Genomic DNA, 20088 nt, shown 5'->3' with positions numbered 1-20088 from the left:
AGCTCACAACTAAGCATATAAAGCCCGCTAGCTTAATGCTAACGTGTAATGTAAAACACCATAGACAGGCTAACAGAAATTAGCATCGGCTATCGCCAATTCGCGGCAACCGAGCCACAGCAGTAAGCTGCTAAAAACTGTTTTAATTTCGGCTTTAGCGCTGTTAACACGTGGCTGGTTCAATTGTTTTGGGGAGATTAATGTTGGTCTCATTGATGAAATTAACTGTGGCAGTGGCATTAGTTTGTTTGAATGAACAGTGAGCAGAGCTGCCTCTGGTCTGTATTGGTCTGTATTTCTATGGGGGAGTCCTCGCCACTCAGTCGCTCTGGTCGGCAGTCGGGGCAGTGTGTTTCACTTTTTCCTTTGGCCGACAGACTCGTCGGCCAAAGCCGTCGGCATCGGGACGCGTCGGGAAGCGTCGTGGCGGTGTGTCAGGGGCTTAAGTTGTGCTCTGCGAGTCGGTAGGTCAAAGGGCGTGGCTCCCAGCGCTCAACAAACATTGGCAACTGTTTCGGTGCTCGCCATGTACATATGAGTGGCTCTCACGCCCACATACTTGATCCAATCAACTTCAAACTTGCTGGACATGATGATGGCTCCGCCCTGAACGTCCCAATATATTACTTCCCACGTAACTCATAGCGCCCCCCGGTGGTAACAGGAAGTGAACTAAAATTCATTAAAAATACATAGTTTACCCCATCAACTTCATTCCACTTCTAAAACATGCAGAACCACTTGGTGAAGCTACATTATGAACGCTGTGAAGCTACGAGTAATGGCGTTCCTGTGGGGGCGTGGCGACCACCAATTCCTCGCCATGACAATACGTTTGGCTTTTTGATGGCTTTATTGAACTCGTATCATCATGAAAATTGATACACAGGTCCATGGTGGCGACCTCTTCCATCTGATAGACCAGAGCGACATTTTTATGCAAATGAGAATGACTGATGCATCCTGGGTAATTTAGGGGCAGCACCCGGCATTTTTAAATTGCACTCAGTGGCTTTTTGTGTTTTGATGGAGTGTAGACTAACTAACAATCAATTTGAATGTTTTATTTTTTGTTTCTTTTGTAGCACTATGTCTCATAATTATTTTGACACCCTCTTTGAAACCCACCGTTCACGCTATCTTGAAAAATTACAATTAATTAATCTACCAGTATGCTCATTTAGCCTCCCACAATGATCAATGACTCCACACAGTGGCCAGAAATGTCTGACCCAGACATCTACACGTATTTGGTCGAATCACCGGGTAGGTTTTGACTAAGTGTTGTCTGTAAATAGCCTGTTAATAGCCAACTTTTTGTTAGTTAGTTTGTCAAGCCAGTTAGGCTGAACTTTTCAATGGAGGGATGCCGGGCGCTGCCCCTAAATTACCCAGGATGCATCAGTCATTCTCATTTGCATAAAAATGCTGCTCTTGTCCGATTTCCTTGAAACTTCACATGTGTAATGAGGGACTGACCCTGAACACACCTGCATGCATCCCATTACTGCCCCCTGGTGGATGAACCATTAACTGGTCCTAACTCCCTCATGCTTTGTCCGATTCACTCCAAACTTCACGAGTGATGAGGGGCCGCCCCTGAACGCACCAGACCAAATGTGGTGACTGCCCCCTGGTGGATGAACAAAAAATGGCATTTTTTGCCTCCTTCCAGGTTTTTTCTCCCTTTCACCTTCACGCCATAGCCCCGGCGTGCCTCAGGCCCCGCGGTCGCATGGGTGAGCGAGGGCCCGTCATCGCCGCTTGCGGCTTTAATTTATATTTATTTGTGTTCATTTTAGTCATTAACATTGAAATCACACTTTTTTGGCAGTAAAATAAGAATAAAAGAACTGAGTTCCCCAAAAAATTAAGACGGAAAAAAATGAATTTCCTAAAATTAAAAAGGGAAAATTGGAATTTGGAAAAAAATAAAACAGAATTTGGGAAAAAATAAAACAGATTTTATACGGCCCTACATTTCTGCCACTGCAACAAAGGAAGGAAGACACTAAACCTGAATGTCACAGATGGACTTACCTGAACAGGTGAGCTCCGTGATGCTGAATGCGGATGATAGCAATGATGTACAGTCCCTCAGGGAAGATCCAGACTGAACACAGTCAGGCAACCTCCCCCACCTAGAGTTATAATAAGAAGAAGAAAATCCCTCTTTTCTTAGTGAAACAGCAGAGCCACAGCCCAGCTCTCTACAGACTACAGATGCTGTCTTCAGGTCCCACTCGTATTGCACTGGTCTCCACTCTCCTAGTTTCACCTGCAGTTCACCTGAACAGCGACTGGCTCCTCCCACCAACCTGTAAGGCTCTGAACACAGAGAAGAGAATTCAGAGTAAAACAAGTGAGAGATCTGATTAAAACAGAAATAAAGCAAATCAAAACTGCAGCTCCACCTCTACCTGAGCAGGTGAGTCCAACAGCTTTGCCAGATGAGCAGCTGGTTCTAGTTGAGCCTGAGCTTCTACAGTCCAGGAGAGCTGACTCGTTGCCTCCACACTGGAACTCTTTGGTCCACATTGGAGCCTCCACTGCTCCATAGAGCCCCCCCTGGAGGACTGAAGGAGCCCCACAGCCAAGCTCCCTACACACCACCTCTGCATCCTGCTGGTCAAAGTCATCTTCACACACTGAGGACCACCCATGGTTAGACTGGTTGGACTTGACCTCAAGTCTTCCTGAACACAGACTGCGCCCATTCACCAGCCGGACAGAGTCTGCAGAGAGAAAGACAACATGGTGACCTTTATTTACTGTCATATAAACTTTACAGTCGTCAGCATATGTCCAGAAATAAATTCCTTCTCTGTTACCAACTGTATTGAAATATTTTCAGTTTGCATCTGTTTATTCACTACTTGTGTTTTATGCTTTCAGTCAAAGGGATAGTTCAACATTTTGGCAAATTGGCCCATTGCCATAATCCCTATAGTCATAGCAGTAGGTTTGTTACCTTTATTTGTCGGTGTGAGCTATCTTTAGAACCGTGGAGCCTAGGCTCATTTCTTGGTTTCCCTCATCAAACTCTTCAAATGAAGAGTTCATTTGCAAAAGCAGACAAGTGCCATTTTGAAAAAAATGAGCTGAGGCATTGTAATTATTCTTTGCATATTGTTGTTTTAAATAAAACTTTATTTTTTAGAGATATGTCTGTTTTTTTACATCTCAAAGTCACTCAACTTTGGTTTGACTGATATCACCTTATGTAAATAAAAAAAAAAAAAATGAAGATTCTAGAATTTTTAAAAAACGGAGTTATCTGCTTTTGCAAATGAACTCTACAATCCAACAACTCCAAAACACTCTTGTGGACAAGTTGAGATAATAACGTAACGTTACGAGATGGAGTTGTTTTAGAGGTAAATGCAGAGACTGCTTGCTGAAAAACTGTCCGTGAAGGCAACGCGCATCAGCGGTTTTGCATGAATTTACCTCTAAAACAACTCTGTCTTGTAACGTTCCATTATTATCTCATAGCGTGGTGAATGCGCAGGTCACAACTTGTCCACAAGAGCGTTTTTGAGTTGTAAAATTGTGTATTTGATAGTGCTGGGCATAGATAATTTTTTTTAATTCAGATTAATCTCACTGCAATCTTGGAGTTAATCTAGATTCATCTAGATTCATCTAGATTGAATTCTGATGCCGATAACCGATAAATTCATATTTTTATATTTAACATAATAGGCTCTAGCCTATCTATAAGCTATACGCTATAAGAGCTAACAAAAGCTCTGGCTCTTCAACTTTTCATTAATTTTTTTCATGTCATATCACACAAATATTTGTGGTCATTTGCTATGAATAAAAAATAGAAGCAAAAGACACTCATAGGCCAAACATTTACCATATGAAATTAATAAATCAAAAGCACTGACATATCAAATCATCATACAATTACACACATTACACCTGTCTGTGTGGTCACGTCTGGAGAGAAGCAGCTTCTCTGTTTTCCCAAACTACCGAGTGACAGCGTTAATTGCGCGTTTAAAAAAATAGTGCCGTTCACTGAGAGCTATGATGATCCTCTGCACTTCATCGCGAATGTACTTTATCCGCGTTATAAGGATCATTACTTGGATGTGGGAATAAAACATGCTGGCTCTTATCCCGTTTCCCGAGCGAGCTGTTTGCTCGCGTCATCACAAAACTTGTTTGACATGAATTGATAAAGTAAAACGCAATCTTTTTTCACGTATTAGGCCTAATGTCGTTGCTGATTTGCATTGTGTAGCTGTTTGTTTTGTGTAACGTAAGCTGTTCAAAACGTGTTTGACATGCGCTGATAATAAATACAGGCTACCGCTATAAAGTCCATGTCTTTGTATTGATTTTTGGAGAAAATATGAAAAAATAGAAATTCGATTTTTATTCGAATATCTGTGTTTTTTAAGAGGCAATATTTGAACCTCATTTCTGCCATTCATTGACAGCCCTAGAAAGGAGTGGAGAAACTGGTGGAGTATTAACTAGCCGCCACGGTATATTGTTGGCTGATGGGAGGGCTGAGGATCGGTCAGCGTGCTCTCCAGAAACACCGTGTCGTGCCACAGCGGCTCACTGTGGAGTGTGAGGTCCGTCGGTCCCGGACGGACGGGGAGACTTGTCTCTCGCTGACCTGTAGCGCCACAGGACCACGGAGGGCAGCCTCGACCGCAGCAAATCCTCCCGCTCCGTGACGAGCGGCTGTGGCCCGACACGGCGTTTCTGGAGAGCACGCTGACTGACCAATATGACCAAGCCTTGGTTCTACCGGTGACTTTCAAAACAACGCACTCTCCAAGGTCCTCCCGCGGTAAAATGTGATGATCCCTCGGTCAAAGCAGGCCGCCGGCACCACCGACCCGTACCACAGAACGACCGCGACCACCGGTGGGACCGGTGTTCCCGACCTGCTTTTGGCCGAGAGACCATCACATTCCGCGGCGAGAGGCTGTGACACGGCACGGTGCGTCTGCGTTATTGTTGTTTACTTCACCAGGCGCTGTTTAAATATAATTTACGCTTCTGTACTTTTGTATCTTGTTTTTATTTAGTTTTTCTTTCTTTTTGGAAGATTTTGCCATTGTCAGACTGTGACCATCATATGATTTGCAGCTCATTGTGAAGAGACTGGAATCAGGGTCAGTAATTCTAAGTCTGAGGCCACATTCCTCTGTCAGAGAACAATGTACCGCTCACCTGTGATTTCAGCTCTGGGTGTTTGTTTGTGACAGAGGAAGACGGACTAAGTGATGACCTACTGTCACAGATGTCAGTACATAGATGCATTTACCTGAACAGGCGACTTCCAGGGCAAGGTAACTGTAGCGTGATACTGATCCACAAGACCTCAGGCTCCATTTAGACAGAATACAGTTATCCTCGATCTGCCATATACGTTTCCCTAAGTGCTGTTTTATTGTTGTTGAAATAACAGAGCCACAGTCCAGCTCTCTACAGGCTACAGATGCTGTCTTAAGGTTCCAGTTGTCGCTGTAGACTGACATCCACCCTTCAGAGTTCACCTGCAGTTCACCTGTACAGCGACTGGCTCCTCCCGCCAACCTGACATGCTCTGAACTCAGAGAAGAGAGTGAAGAGAAAAACAAGTGAGAGATCTGATTAAAACAGAAATGAAGCAAATCAAAACTGCAGCTCCACTTCTAGTGGAAGATGAATTACTTTGGCTCCATCTTGTAGTAGCATGAAGAATGACGCTGGTATAAAAACGAGAGAATAAAACCTTGATGTGCTGATGGAGCAGACCCTTTGATCTACTGGAGATGTTAATAAAGTAAATGGAGCTTCATTAGTCCATGAGCAGTAAACAAACCAGACTCAGATAACCTGGAACTCACAGCTGGTTGAGATGATACTACTCTCAAATTCACTCTATTTCAGGACCTTCAGTAACCCTTGTAAACTATTCTTATTGAAATAGTTCTACTTTTTACTATATTTCTCTATTTTCGACTCTATGAACTCATTATAAATGTAATCGAGATGCTATGTGACCAGGAAGGTGAAGGATGATCAGTCGATGATCAGTGGGGACAGTGAAATAATGTAGTCATGCTCATTTATAGTAAGTGTTTAGACATATATGGCACTCATCCATCATCTTCATGTGTCCTCGTCCTCTCTGTTTACCTGTGGAGCTGTGGCTTCCTTCAGCCCAGAGTCCTAAGGAGAAAATCAGAGAGGAAATATCAGTGAGATCTGTGAAGACAGCCAAGTAATTAAGAAGCAGAGACAACCATTTAATGAATTTCAATCTTAAAGTAACACATTCTTTTCTACTCTGCATATATTGTCACACATCTTCCACACTGATCTAAAAGGGACTACGAGGAGTTTTGGAAAGCTAAGCATTTTCACACTACATTTCCCATGAGCCTCTGTGCGCATGGTGAAATTCTTGGACCAGCGCAAGACGGATGAAAGCGAAAACATTTGCCAAGAATAGGACCATAAACTGCGATTCTGTGGCGTTATTCCCATGACCCACCTCGTCCGGGAAACCGAAAGTAGGAAAAAGTAGGAAATGCTGGACGAGCCAACTAAATAATAATAACAAAATAACTATAAAGACAAAATGATATATTTATCAAAAATGGACCCATTATCAAGTGTGGGTAATGTAAATTCATCCCAACACAGTCTCACCCCTTTGCGTCAAACGGTTGACGCTTGGTCAAGGCCCCTTACGTCAATATACTGACGTGGAGGGGGTACCCTCGAGGTCGTTTCTCGACGAATAGGGCCACTCATAGGGCCACTCATAGACTTGAATGCAAATCCCTCATCCTCGGATTTTGACGAAGGGGGGCGGGACCGTTTCTCCCTCACTCCCAGTGCGTCAACAGCCTGACGAACGGTCACTGTCCCTCCTCGTCACATGCCTGACTCATTAGGTGCCCGTTTTTCGTCAGGTTTTGACGCGCTCGGCTTTCAGTTGATTCCAATGCAGTTCCCTTCGCGGCGATATGTGACGCTCAGAGCAAGTGATCCAGCCGACCCGGCTGCGGCACTGACGGACGCTGTGAGCAGAGAATAACTTTTTTTTTTTTTTTTTTAACTTTTCCTTAAATCTTTATTGAACCTGATGCTGCTGTGTCTGACGTAATTTTCGGCAAGGACGTCCTTTCGGTTATTTATTTATTTATTTATTTATTTAGTGATCATGGTGTTTGGCGCAGAATAATCAATCAATAAATAAATAAATAAATTACGTCCTTGTCGGAAGCTGCGTCAGACTAGGAGGGGGGGGGGGGGGGGGGTTGTGGATTCTACAGGTGAAGACCACTTCCGCGTTCAAAAAGCTGCTCTGTTTAATCAATATTCTGAAGAAAGATCTGATTATTAGCCACAACGCTGTAACCATCCAAGGAAGACTGTGTAACAATATTATGTGCTTCTGCTGAGTCCAAAAGCCCTTTGTAATATCAACTTTATTTTAAGAAAACACGCTTTGTTTCCAATGTCATATCACGGAGAAGCACTACATTACCCATAATCCTCATATTTATCAGCGACGTGTCTGATTGGTTGAGCTTGCTGTTGCCAGCAAATGAAAAAATAAAACAAATTGAGCTTATATTATTTTCTTAGTAACTAAAAGGTCTTAACATCTTTTTTGTTTTCAACATTGAATAAAAAAAGGGTGCTATATTGTTAAAATTCAACAATAAAGTGCATAAAAGTTGGCTTGACTTCTTTCTTTTTTTCTTTTTTTTCATAATTTTCACCAGCATCTTTCTGGTCCACATCACATCATATTTATTGTAATTTTTAATTCAATGAGTGACATTTTATTTTTTATCTGAAAAACATTATTATGAATTCAAGGGTCAGAGGTCACTGATTAGTGTTAAATTTAACCTTTTTGACCCTGTTTCCTTGAATAAATCACTAAGACTTTGATGCGGGAAACTGAGATTTTGATTTGATTTTGTTCAGAGCACTAGGGACAAAGTTTCTGTAGAATTTCAGACCTGTCGGACGTCCAGAAGGGTCACAGCTGACTGTCCAGGCTCGTTTCTCGGCCTTCAAAGCCTAGATTTAGAAGCCTTTTGTCTAATAACGTCTACATCCTTGGGGTTATAAGCTGAAAGTTTCATGTATTTGTCCGGGGCCTAAGGCCATCCACCATGTGCAATTTCAAACCCGTGCGACCTTCACAAGTGTCAAAGGTCACTGATTTGTGACCTTTTTGACCCTGTTTCCTTGAATAAAACACCAAGACTTTGATGCGGGAAGCTGAGATTTTGATAGGTTGTCCAGAATGTCTAGTAGATTGTGTGTGCAAAAGATTCAGAGCTCTGTGACATTCAGAAGGGTCACAAATAGCCAAAAAGCAATGCTCCTTTCTCTGACCTCATATTAAAGGAGAAATGCAATTCTTTAATAGCTTCCAGATGCTTTGGCCTATCAGGCTGAATTTTTAGCTAAAGGAGCTGGTGTACGATCAGGAAGTAGGGGAGCTGTGCATAAAGCCAATTGGTAAGTGTCAAAGGTCACAGGGGTCAAACATCAAAGTGAATCCAGCCATTCCTGCTTTTTCTCAACAAAACATACACGCTTTAAGTTATCATCATGAAATATTAATAGGTTGTATATCAGAGAGTCCTCTATCAGAATATTTTGGTCCCGTTGCTCTAGGGGCCCCAGGGTGCCCCGGGGGGCCACTTGGCTTTCCCATGCTCCCACAGAGTTGGGTCTCGGGGTGATGGATAAGGGCCTCACCATGAGTCCACAGGCCAAGTTTCAAGTGATTTGGTCGGTTTCTATGGAAACGGCGGCCTCAAGGATACAGAGGAATGAGACTGTTTGAAGCCCCGCCTCTCGAAAAGTAATGGCTCGATCAGGACCAAACACACATCTACGCGTTCGTCTTGGGCCCCCGAACCATATATTACGAAATTAGAACTGTACGACTTTTGGAAAGGTGTTTTGTCTATTTCGGCTTTTCTGACTCAGAGTCTGTCAGACTTAAAGCTTGAGAGACCCTCTTAGTCAGAAAAGCCGAAATAGACAAAACACATTTCCAAAAGTCGTGCAGTTCTGATTTTGTAATATATGGTTCGGGTGCCCAAGACGAACGCGTAGATGTGTGTTTGGTCCTGATCGAGCCATTACTTTTCGAGAGGCGGGCTTCAAACAGTCGCATTCCTCTGTATCCTTGAGGCCAGCCGTTTCCATAGAAACCGACCAAATCACTTGAAACTTGGCCTGTGGACTCATGGTGAGGCCCTTATCCATCACCCCGAGACCCAACTCTGTGGGAGCATGGGAAAGCCAAGTGGCCCCCCGGGGCCCCCTGGGGCCCCTAGAGCAACGGGAACAAAATATTCTGATAGAGGACTCTCTGATATACAACCTATTAATATTTCATGATGATAACTTAAAGCGTGTATGTTTTGTTGAGAAAAAGCAGGAATGGCTGGATTCACTTTGATGTTTGACCCCTGTGACCTTTGACACTTACCAATTGGCTTTATGCACAGCTCCCCTACTTCCTGATCGTACACCAGCTCCTTTAGCTAAAAATTCAGCCTGATAGGCCAAAGCATCTGGAAGCTATTAAAGAATTGCATTTCTCCTTTAATATGAGGTCAGAGAAAGGAGCATTGCTTTTTGGCTATTTGTGACCCTTCTGAATGTCACAGAGCTCTGAATCTTTGCACACACAATCTACTAGACATTCTGGACAACCTATCAAAATCTCAGCTTCCCGCATCAAGTCTTGGTGTTTTATTCAAGGAAACAGGGTCAAAAAGGTCACAAATCAGTGACCTTTGACACTTGTGAAGGTCGCACGGGTTTGAAATTGCACATGGTGGATGGCCTTAGGCCCCCGGACAAATACATGAAACTTTCAGCCTTATAACCCCAAGGATGTAGACGTTATTAGACAAAAGGCTTCTAAATCTAGGCTTTGAAGGCCGAGAAACGAGCCTGGACGGTCAGCTTGTGACCCTTCTGGACGTCCGACAGGTCTGAAATTCTACAGAAACTTTGTCCCTAGTGCTCTGAACAAAATCAAATCAAAATCTCAGCTTCCCGCATCAAAGTCTTAGTGATTTATTCAAGGAAACAGGGTCAAAAAGGTTAAATTTAACACTAATCAGTGACCTCTGACCCTTGAATTCATAATTAATGTTTTTCAGATAAAAAATAAAATGTCACTCATTGAATTAAAAATTACAATAAATATGATGTGATGTGGACCAGAAAGATGCTGGTGAAAAATTATGAAAAAAAAGAAAAAAAGAAAGAAGTCAAGCCAACTTTTATGCACTTTATTGTTGAATTTTAACAATATAGCACCCTTTTTTTATTCAATGTTGAAAACAAAAAAGATGTTAAGACCTTTTAGTTACTAAGAAAATAATATAAGCTCAATTTGTTTTATTTTTTCATTTGCTGGCAACAGCAAGCTCAACCAATCAGACACGTCGCTGATAAATATGAGGATTATGGGTAATGTAGTGCTTCTCCGTGATATGACATTGGAAACAAAGCGTGTTTTCTTAAAATAAAGTTGATATTACAAAGGGCTTTTGGACTCAGCAGAAGCACATAATATTGTTTACACAGTCTTCCTTGGATGGTTACAGCGTTGTGGCTAATAATCAGATCTTTCTTCAGAATATTGATTAAACAGAGCAGCTTTTTTGAACGCGGAAGTGGTCTTCACCTGTAGAAACCACAACCCCCCCCCCCCCCCCCCCCCTCCTGGTCTGACGCAGCTTCCGACAAGGACGTAATTTATTTATTTATTTATTGATTGATTATTCTGCGCCAAACACCATGATCACTAAATAAATAAATAAATAAATAAATAACCGAAAGGACGTCCTTGCCGAAAATTACGTCAGACACAGCAGCATCAGGTTCAATAAAGATTTAAGGAAAAGTTAAAAAAAAAAAAAAAAAAGTTATTCTCTGCTCACAGCGTCCGTCAGTGCCGCAGCCGGGTCGGCTGGATCACTTGCTCTGAGCGTCACATATCGCCGCGAAGGGAACTGCATTGGAATCAACTGAAAGCCGAGCGCGTCAAAACCTGACGAAAAACGGGCACCTAATGAGTCAGGCATGTGACGAGGAGGGACAGTGACCGTTCGTCAGGCTGTTGACGCACTGGGAGTGAGGGAGAAACGGTCCCGCCCCCCTTCGTCAAAATCCGAGGATAAGGGATTTGCATTCAAGTCTATGAGTGGCCCTATTCGTCGAGAAACGACCTCGAGGGTACCCCCTCCACGTCAGTATATTGACGTAAGGGGCCTTGACCAAGCGTCAACCGTTTGACGCAAAGGGGTGAGACTGTGTTGTTCATCCACATTAATATGAGACTCTTTTGTAACCAAAAGCAAACTCCTCAGGGTCTCTTTAAGCCTTTGAGGTATTTTTTCAATCATTTATTGTCATTCAGCCTCCTGATTACAATTTTTACTTCAGCCACATTGTAATAGTTAAACAATATTCTCTAGCTGTCGGTTTTGAGTAGACTTCAACTTAGACTTCAACATAATCTTCAACAACTCAGACATTTAACCATTTGATGTCATTCAGCCTCCTGTTCACAAATGCTAATTTATGCTACATTTTTGCCTTAAACAGCTTCAGAGTACTAGTGCTGGTTACTGTAAATAATTGACTTGTAACTTGTTCAAGGGAAAACGGAGGCTCTCTGCCTTCCACCTAGCGTCTCTTGGCTGAAAACCAACCTTGTAAGATCAGAGCCTCTGAACCGGTGTCCCAGCTCTCGTATCTGCAGCACGGCGTCACAAACCCACCCCGTAACCCGTAATCTCTTGTTTATGACAGATAAGACTACACAAATATACACACTGTAACCCGTATATGAAAAATAATGTTATCCACCGGTTGCTTGGTGCATTTCATGAACATAAACTTGGAGCTCAAAGCTCTCTGTCATCAGACTGTCTACTTCACAGACCATAACACAGGGAGAACATGTAGCTGCCTTGTGTGATTTGTTACTGAGTTTTAGATTAATATTTTACAGTACTGGCAGGTGGTATCCAACCAATTGTTCCAAAAATGCCAGGGCTGATTTTTTGTCCCAGTCCTAAACCTGTCTCACGCCCTTCAGTCCTAACAGTTACCTGAGCTCCACAGCAGCAGCAGCAGCAGCAGGTGACCCATGTCCATATAGACGTCTGTTTTCATCAGCTGTCTCCTCTCTGACTGCTGGACTCCTCTCCTCGTCTTTTAACCAGGGCAGGCAGTAGGCTCAGCCCCCTCCCCCCCCCAGTATTGTTTGTTATTGGTGATTAGGTGGGCAGCCTACAGCTCTGCCTGAAAAACTCGCCAACCCTTGTTATGAATCCCAGGTGATTCTGTCTCTGGTCATGTGTCATCGATGTTTGTGATCTTTAAGCTTCACTCAGACTGAGTTCACAGAGTGCCTCTGTCTGTTAATTATCTATAGCCTCTGAGCTGTGGAGACATATAGCCTATGGGCTAAGACCATCCTCGATTCTCTGCTGCCTTTAAATACAGTCTAGATATACAATATAAATATTGGCCACAGTGATAAGTCTCTCTTGTTTAATTTATTTATTTTTCAAGCTCATCCAATGAAAAGATAGCCTATGTATGCAGAAGGATTTTTAAATTTATTTATTGTATTTCAAAGTGTAAATAAAACCCCAAACCACTTTTTCAGTGCCATCAGGACTGCCATTCAGATTGGCTGCATTCAGACCACTATTTGGTTTCACAACCAAGTTGTAACCCACCTGTTATTTAACCCTTAGAACTCAGAGCATTCTATGTGCTTTTTTACATTACTATGTTAAAATGTATATACAGGGGCTATAAGAATGTGCAGGACAGAGTGTCTTATATCATTTTTTTCAGTACAACCTATGCAATCTGATGATATAATTATTTTTTCATTTTCACCAATTATATAAACACACCTAAGGAAAAAGTACTCAAAATTTTTTAAATCGATTTGATTTTTTTAATTTAACATTCTATCACATACACAAAAACAGAGATCAAACATTTTTGAAAGCTTGAAATTGTAAAAAAAATTATACTGACAATAAAAACTTGAACAAATCTATTATAACACTGTCTAAAAACCATAAAAAACATAAATAACTCATTCAATTTCCAGGCGGAATTTTATGTCAAGGCATGCCATTCTACCAAAGTCTCTCAAAAATCTGCCCATGCTTGCCACTGGAAAAAAAATTAAAAGCTCCTGTTCAGGACAGACAAAGGGGGTGTCACATTCAAATGTTATTAAATTAAAATGTTATATTTTAAACCAACTGTATACACAAACCTGAGACAGAAAATCTGAAATATTTGAAATCCGAATGACTTTTTTTCATTTAAAGTGCTCTCACAAACATAAACACAGAGATCAAACATTCTTAAGGGCTTGAAAATACTTATTCTGACAACAGGAAACATGGAGAACTGTATTACAAACAATATCAAGACACAACTTCATGCCAGCCTATGCATGCCACTCAGCAAAACAGTTCCTGTCTGTCTAGCAATAGAGAGAGGCGAGTGTCACAAGACTGACGCTTCCAGGGAGTGGTGTTACACATCACTTTTTGTGTACACTACTGTGTCCCACTATGGCCCTGTGTCCCACTATGGCCCTGTTGGAGCTGTTGAACTCGGCAGCACATGCAGCTGGAGCATGGCTGCTTTATCTTTTTACAGGAATACCTGTTTTTTTCAACTCCACATAGTTGTTTCACCAGTTCCACGATGTCCTTGTGGGCCAGTCTCCATTGGTTCCTGGTGGCTGCAAGCTGTAAGCATCATGCCTTGGTCCCAGTTGCAGCCCTGCAGTTACATAAACATAATTTTATGAATTAGTATTACTGTACAACATGCATAGTACAATCAAGAACATGAAGAACTTTAGACACCCATATTTTGTTATCAATTTAGTGTGCGAAAAATATCACCATCATTTTCATTTCACCACAGAGATAAATATCACAATATGCATTCAAGAATATGATTAATTTAGGCTCCAAATCTTGTTTTAGTTTGCAATTTACTGCAGAGATAAACATTACAAGCACAAGCACACGCACACACACACACACACACACACGGGTTCTGTGTTGCCCTGTCCCTCCTTCACATTTTCCAGCTGGGGGCTCAATGCGCCCACAGCTGGCCATATGCTGAAAAATCCGGTAGAATACCATTAGAAAAAACTAATGGGAATTGGAACCTCCATTAGGAACCATTAGGAAAACCATTAGGAACCATTAGGAAATAAACCATTAGGAACCATTAGGATATAAAACCATTAGGAAATAAACCATTAGGAACCATTAGGATATAAAACCATTAGAAACCTACTGGTCCCATTAGAATGTAATACCATTAGAAAGCTACTGGTTCCATTAGGAGCTAAAACCATTAGAAAACTGGTCCCATTAGGATCTAAAACTATTAGAAAAATGTTGAGAAACCTACTCCTGCAACAGAAATTATAGCAGAGTCCTAACACTGGGCACCAGAGACATGTCTATACATATGTGTAATTGTGTATGTATTCGGATATTTTCCCCTCCGAATTGGGAACAGGACATATGGGGCGTGACAACTCGTTGCAGTTTGTGATTTTAATTACATCATTTCAGAACATGAACCATCAAACCATCATGAAGCAAGTAAAAACCTTAAAACATATTGAACATAAACAGACAAACATGGAGAGAGACAGGGACACGGGAAGTGGGGTGTAGACAGCAGTACCCCCACTAAAAAAACCTTCCAGCGTCCCTGAGGGAGATGAAGTCAAGGGTCTGCAGGGATAGCAGTTTACTCCAATGCTGAGAGTCTTTTGGTTTTCCCTGGAGAGAAAAGAAAAAGACAAAAATATTCATATTTTAGTCAAAGTCTGACTTTCAAGAAAAAGGAATTCAAGAACATTTCAAGACTTAAAGAGGGAGTTTTTGTTCCAGTACAAAAGCGAGGGACTGCAGTCCAAATCTTGTTGAATATAATTCAAGCTGCAAAACTGAGTTATGTTGTATTTTTTATGTGCCATGACAAATAAACATTCTAGTCTCAGGGGGCAAACTCATCAGGGTAAAAAAGGTGAGAAGATACCGACCCCCTGGGGGGTCCGGGGTATGCTCCCCAGGATAAAAAAACAAAACAAAACAACTTTAAAGTGAATTTACAGTCAATTTTAGCATGAGACTAGGTCCAGATTTACTCAGGTTTGCACAGCTTTTGCTCCTGTTAAACCTGCACAATCTGTCTCTCTGTGTTTGGTTTTGAAACATGTGAAGGGGGTCTTCAGCCTATGCAGGTTTAGCATGAGTAAAAGCTGTGCAAAACTTAGAGAATCTGTCCCTCGATGTCCATCAGATGAACCTTGAACCGTGAAACATTTATTTATTGATGTAATGTGTTTTCTGTACGTAGGCTATGCTCCGAGGCAGCGCTGCTCTTTCTGTCCAATAACACACATGAAGCTTAAAAATGCCATAGGCTACGTAAAACATATTAAGCGGCAATATGTATTTAAAAGATGTTCAAGCAAACGATTCGGTTCACGGTTTTGTGGTCATGGTTTTCGGTTCGGTTTGGTATACTCTGATCGTTGGGAAAATCAATCATGTCTTGTATATTCAGGTTAAAACTGAAAGAATGAGGCAGTCTGACATCTGATCCATCATTGTGACAGTCTGAGGTTAAAAGTAAGATTCTGGTGGCAAGAGAGGAGACATTGATAGTTCCAACATGTTTTAATTTATTGGGCAAAGAAAGTTATCTAACAAATGCTAAGAACAATTAGAGATTCACTGAAATATATAACCTATATTTATTAACTCATTGAGTGCCAGACCTTTTATAAAATGGTCAGTGCCAGGTGCCAGCGTTGGGGCATTTTGAGTAATATGTCAAGACCCAGAGAGTATTTTGTACTATGACTCTGAAAACACCAAACAGCTCAAAGGAAAGAGGAGACTCTCTATATAACTAGGGAAAAAAACATTTGTTTGTACCTTGTTCCATTCTTGATTTATCTAAAGTTGAATAGAGCCTGGTTGCACCAAAAAGACCACTTTTTTTCTAGAAAGCTGAGAAAAATGCATTTTTGTGAAAGAGAGTCTCTCAAGAAAAATAGTGATTTATCCGTTTTAATTTTGGCTTCAAAAACATGTAAGACATCTGAAAATTTCATTTCACATGTTTTTTTCACCCCCCCCCCCCCCCCCCCCCCCAAAAAAAAAAAAAAAAGACTAAAAAACAAAACAACAACAACAACAACAACTAAAATACAACAAGTACGAGCAGTTGCTGCCTCTCCTACGCCCCCCTCCCCCTCCACTCCCCCCCTCCTTCTCCTCCTGCTGCATCATCTCTGAAGGGAGGGAGACGTCGTGGCGTCTTCAGCCTCTGTGCTGGACGCGGCCGCGGCAGCGACTCACCGCGCTGATCTCTCGGTTCGTCGTCACGTCGGTTAGACAGCAACTGGTGAAACTGACTCCGCGATCCGCCTCCGCTTCGGCATTTCGGTGCTGATCATCTAGATGAGTTTACCTTTCCTGCCTCCTCTGATCACTTCATGCTGGAGCTATGCTAATAGCATCCGTGGCTAAGCTTTCCTCCAGCTCCACGTTACACTTGTTCCAGGCTCTGCCCGTCGTTTTTCTCCAGAAATAGAAACTTTTTCCGACTTTTTTATCTCTGTACCGATCGCGCTCGTCTTCTCCTCCTTCTTCACTTCTTGCTCTGATCTACAGTCTTCTTCGTTCTACACATCCCAGAAGCCCCAAAATTACTCACAGTGAGCGCGAGAGCGTCCCCATTTACCAGCCGCAGAAAACTGCATTTGACGTCTATGGACGTCAATGGCACTCAAGCGTTGGATTTTGATTGACGTCCATAGACGTCAATGGCACTCAATGAGTTAATTGTGGTTCTTACAAAAATGATATTTTATAAAATATAAAAGCTAAAAGGTCTCTTAAAGCTCTGCCCCTTTAATTAGTGCATACAAAATTATATAACTTTAGCCTACTACTTTTACAACCACATTATTTACCAGCAACATGAAGTGAAACAGAGGCAGAGGTGTCCTGCCACAGTCAGTCAACCTCCTCCTCCTGCTGCTGCTGCTGCACAGGTCACGCTGAAGCCTAATAAATGCTAAACGCAAAAAATATTGAACTCACGCGAAATATTTGCGCGAATGCCGTGAGTAAAAACAAATATTCTAGCGGGCAAACTCGAGCGAGTAGAGCAAGGCGAATATTTTACTTGCGCCCGGTGTGAATGCAGTTAGTCAACAGAGGCAGAGGTCTATCAACCATTAAATCACCATAACTCACTGAATATTCAACCGATTTTCAAGGTGTTTGGTATATTATAAATGTCAGACATGAAATTATATGTGTATATATATACGTATATACATATATACATATATACATATAGACACACACCCACATGCATACTGTCACTGAAATTTGTTCTACAAGGGTCTGACTGCTTTTCAGACGTATGTCTATGGTCAGAAACCCCGTCCCAAGATGGCAGCCCTGTTGACGTGTTGACAAGCCTGAATGCGGCATCTACTGTCTGTAAGTGTATATATCTATGACTTTGACATTAAATCCATGTTTATCCAGTCACCGTGACCTTTGACCTTTAATCTTTGTTCTGACTTTGAAGAAGTTGTGTCGAGGTGAACCTGAGACAATGTGCTGACGTATGTACGGACTACGTCTGACTCTTCTTCCCGCCACAGTCCACACAGACAAACTGACTCTCACACTCTGACACAACAACAACAATAACAATAATAACAATAATAATAATATTGTGTTGACACTCACTCGTCTCAGACTTAAGTTTCTCTCCTTCTGCTCCGTTCACTCTAAAATGGCGTCTGAACACCTTTAGAACACCTTTACCTTTACATCCTCCCTCTGCTCTGCAGTTACAATCATTTATTGTTCAGTTTAAAGTTCATGTTGACAGAGCCTCCCTCTGTCACCATGGACTTTAAGCTGAACAATAAATTATAGCCTAATGAGGAAGTGACTTTATACAGTAGACTGGTAGACAGTAGCCACCTGCTGGGTAACCCCTGGTATTACACCTGTATGGACAGGTGAACTCTGACACCATGAATAAACAGTGAGCTGAGATCCAGCTGTGGTAGAAGAGCTGCTGAGAGATTTAAAGACACTCCACTTACAAGTTACAGCTCAGTCTGTTCTCTGTCTTATTCATCACACATGTTGTCATCAACTTTGTGTCTAAGTGTTGTAACTTAACTCGCCCCGGTCTGGCAACAAGACCTACAGGTTCCTACTTTCCCATGCTGCTCAGCTACTTGTGATGCTCACAGGAGTCCGGAGCTCTGACGCCGCAGGGGACGACGCGCTAACAGCTACCAGCTAACAGCTGCAGCAGCTGACTGCCTCTTGGAGCCGTGGCTCCGCTCACGTTAACGTGGACTCGGTGCGTTCCTCTCGGTCAGCTGGTGAAGCAGCGGGCTGATCATAGATGCGGGTGACGTGTCCCGTTATGCGCGACAAAGTTGTGACGTTGTCAGGTGATGAAAAAGACACCTGATCACGTGTTTGTGGAGTATAAAAACTGATTTTAAAAAATTAATAAAGGCTTATAATACACTGGGGGAAACCCTAGAGTCCAGTTCTTCAGGCTTTATCAGACCCAACTTCAGAGGCTCCGTTGCAGGTGGAGAACCGTGGACTCCTTGATCTGCGTTACTCAGGGAGATTAGAGTCCAGCTGCAGACTTCAGTCGTGTTGTCTTTGCCCCGGACTCACGGTTGTTTCACGGCTCAGATGTGAAACGGTTCATAAAAAGGCAGTTTGTTGGGCCTCCTCTTGAGTCTGAGAGTCGTGACTCACGCAGCGGCTTTTAAGATTACAGGCTGACGGACGGTGGGCAGCGAGGTTCAAAGAGAAGACCTGTCGCTGTTTGAAGGGAATAAAAAAGTGAGAAAGTGAGAAAACTCTTCTCCAGAGCTGCACAGATACACATTCAGAGAAGAGTTTATTCTGAAATGAAATGACTTCAAAGACTTGAAATACATTAAGTGGGATTTGCGATTTCCAAAAATCATAAATTTGTTTTTTTCACATTCAAAGATAACTTATTTGCATCAAACCACAATTTCAGTTTACATACCTTCTCCATTAACCTCTGTAAACAGTCAAAATAGCTCAGTCCACATGGTCACCACCAGCTATGCTGCTGAGGTAGTTTCCCCACTCCCGAAGCCCCAACTGCAACTCAATACCACACCCGAAAATAACTGTGTGCAATTGGGTTGTAGCGATCTTGCAAAAAGATATAGGTGTCGTCAGCATAAATTACATATTTTAAAATGTTGGACACATGACGGATGTTGTTTATATTCATAATGAATAATTGTAAACAAATGCACATGGCCATATATTGATTTTCCGCGGCTTCATTGAAAACAAATGCACATGGCCAGGGACTGCTAGCAAACCAGCGGAAAATCAAGCGGACGTGCCATTATTTGTAATAGATTTCACTCAATATGATCACTGATCATAGCTAGATGGTAAAATAATAAGTAATGTAATGTAAGAAAAAAGAAATTATGCCTCAAGTCTGTGGGTGCACGTGCCCCCTCCTTTCTATCGACATGATACCGCTGAAGGCGCATTTGACTTAATTGATCAACAGTACGTAGTTAAGTGTTTGTGTCCATATTACGTTAGGGATGTGAGTGAGGCTGCATTTGAAAAAGTTAAAATTTTCCTAACCACACAGATAGCTACATAGCAGACTTTTCTTTATGATTATTTGCTGGGCATATTGATTGATACTGTAGTTAAGTCATGTGACTTGCCATACCTTAGCTTTGGCTGAATTGACGCCACTGGTTTGAATGTTTTCAGTTTTTCTTTTTCTCATGTCGTGCCTCCCCTCAAACTCTCTGGCGCCCCCCAAGGGAGGCGCGCCTCACACTTTGAAAACCCCTGCTCTAGAGCAATGACAACCCACAATATGAAATTTAGATGCAATCACACAGCCCTACCACTA

The 20088-nt window shown here is 42.1% G+C and overlaps 2 protein-coding genes across 4 annotated transcripts in view; both read right to left on the bottom strand.

Moving 5' to 3' along the window:
• The window catches only part of LOC146977759 (scavenger receptor cysteine-rich type 1 protein M130-like), a 62362-nt gene that overhangs the window by 16042 nt on the left and 26232 nt on the right, over positions 1–20088 (bottom strand). The gene's annotated exons all lie outside the window — the stretch shown is intronic.
• Positions 1976–12180, bottom strand: LOC146977760 (scavenger receptor cysteine-rich type 1 protein M130-like). The gene is made up of 6 exons (XM_085794268.1): positions 12135–12180; positions 8201–8228; positions 5474–5583; positions 2421–2741; positions 2041–2328; positions 1976–1989 (listed from the first exon to the last, which is right to left on the bottom strand). The coding sequence occupies exons 1-6, from the start codon at positions 12178–12180 to the stop codon at positions 1976–1978; spliced, it is 807 nt and encodes a 268-aa protein (XP_085650394.1).

This window comes from Trachurus japonicus, chromosome 12, assembly GCF_045865225.1.
Source record: "Trachurus japonicus isolate A0001 chromosome 12, Traja_1.0".
Taxonomy (NCBI): domain Eukaryota; kingdom Metazoa; phylum Chordata; class Actinopteri; order Carangiformes; family Carangidae; genus Trachurus; species Trachurus japonicus.
This window is presented reverse-complemented; position numbering and strand designations above follow the sequence as displayed.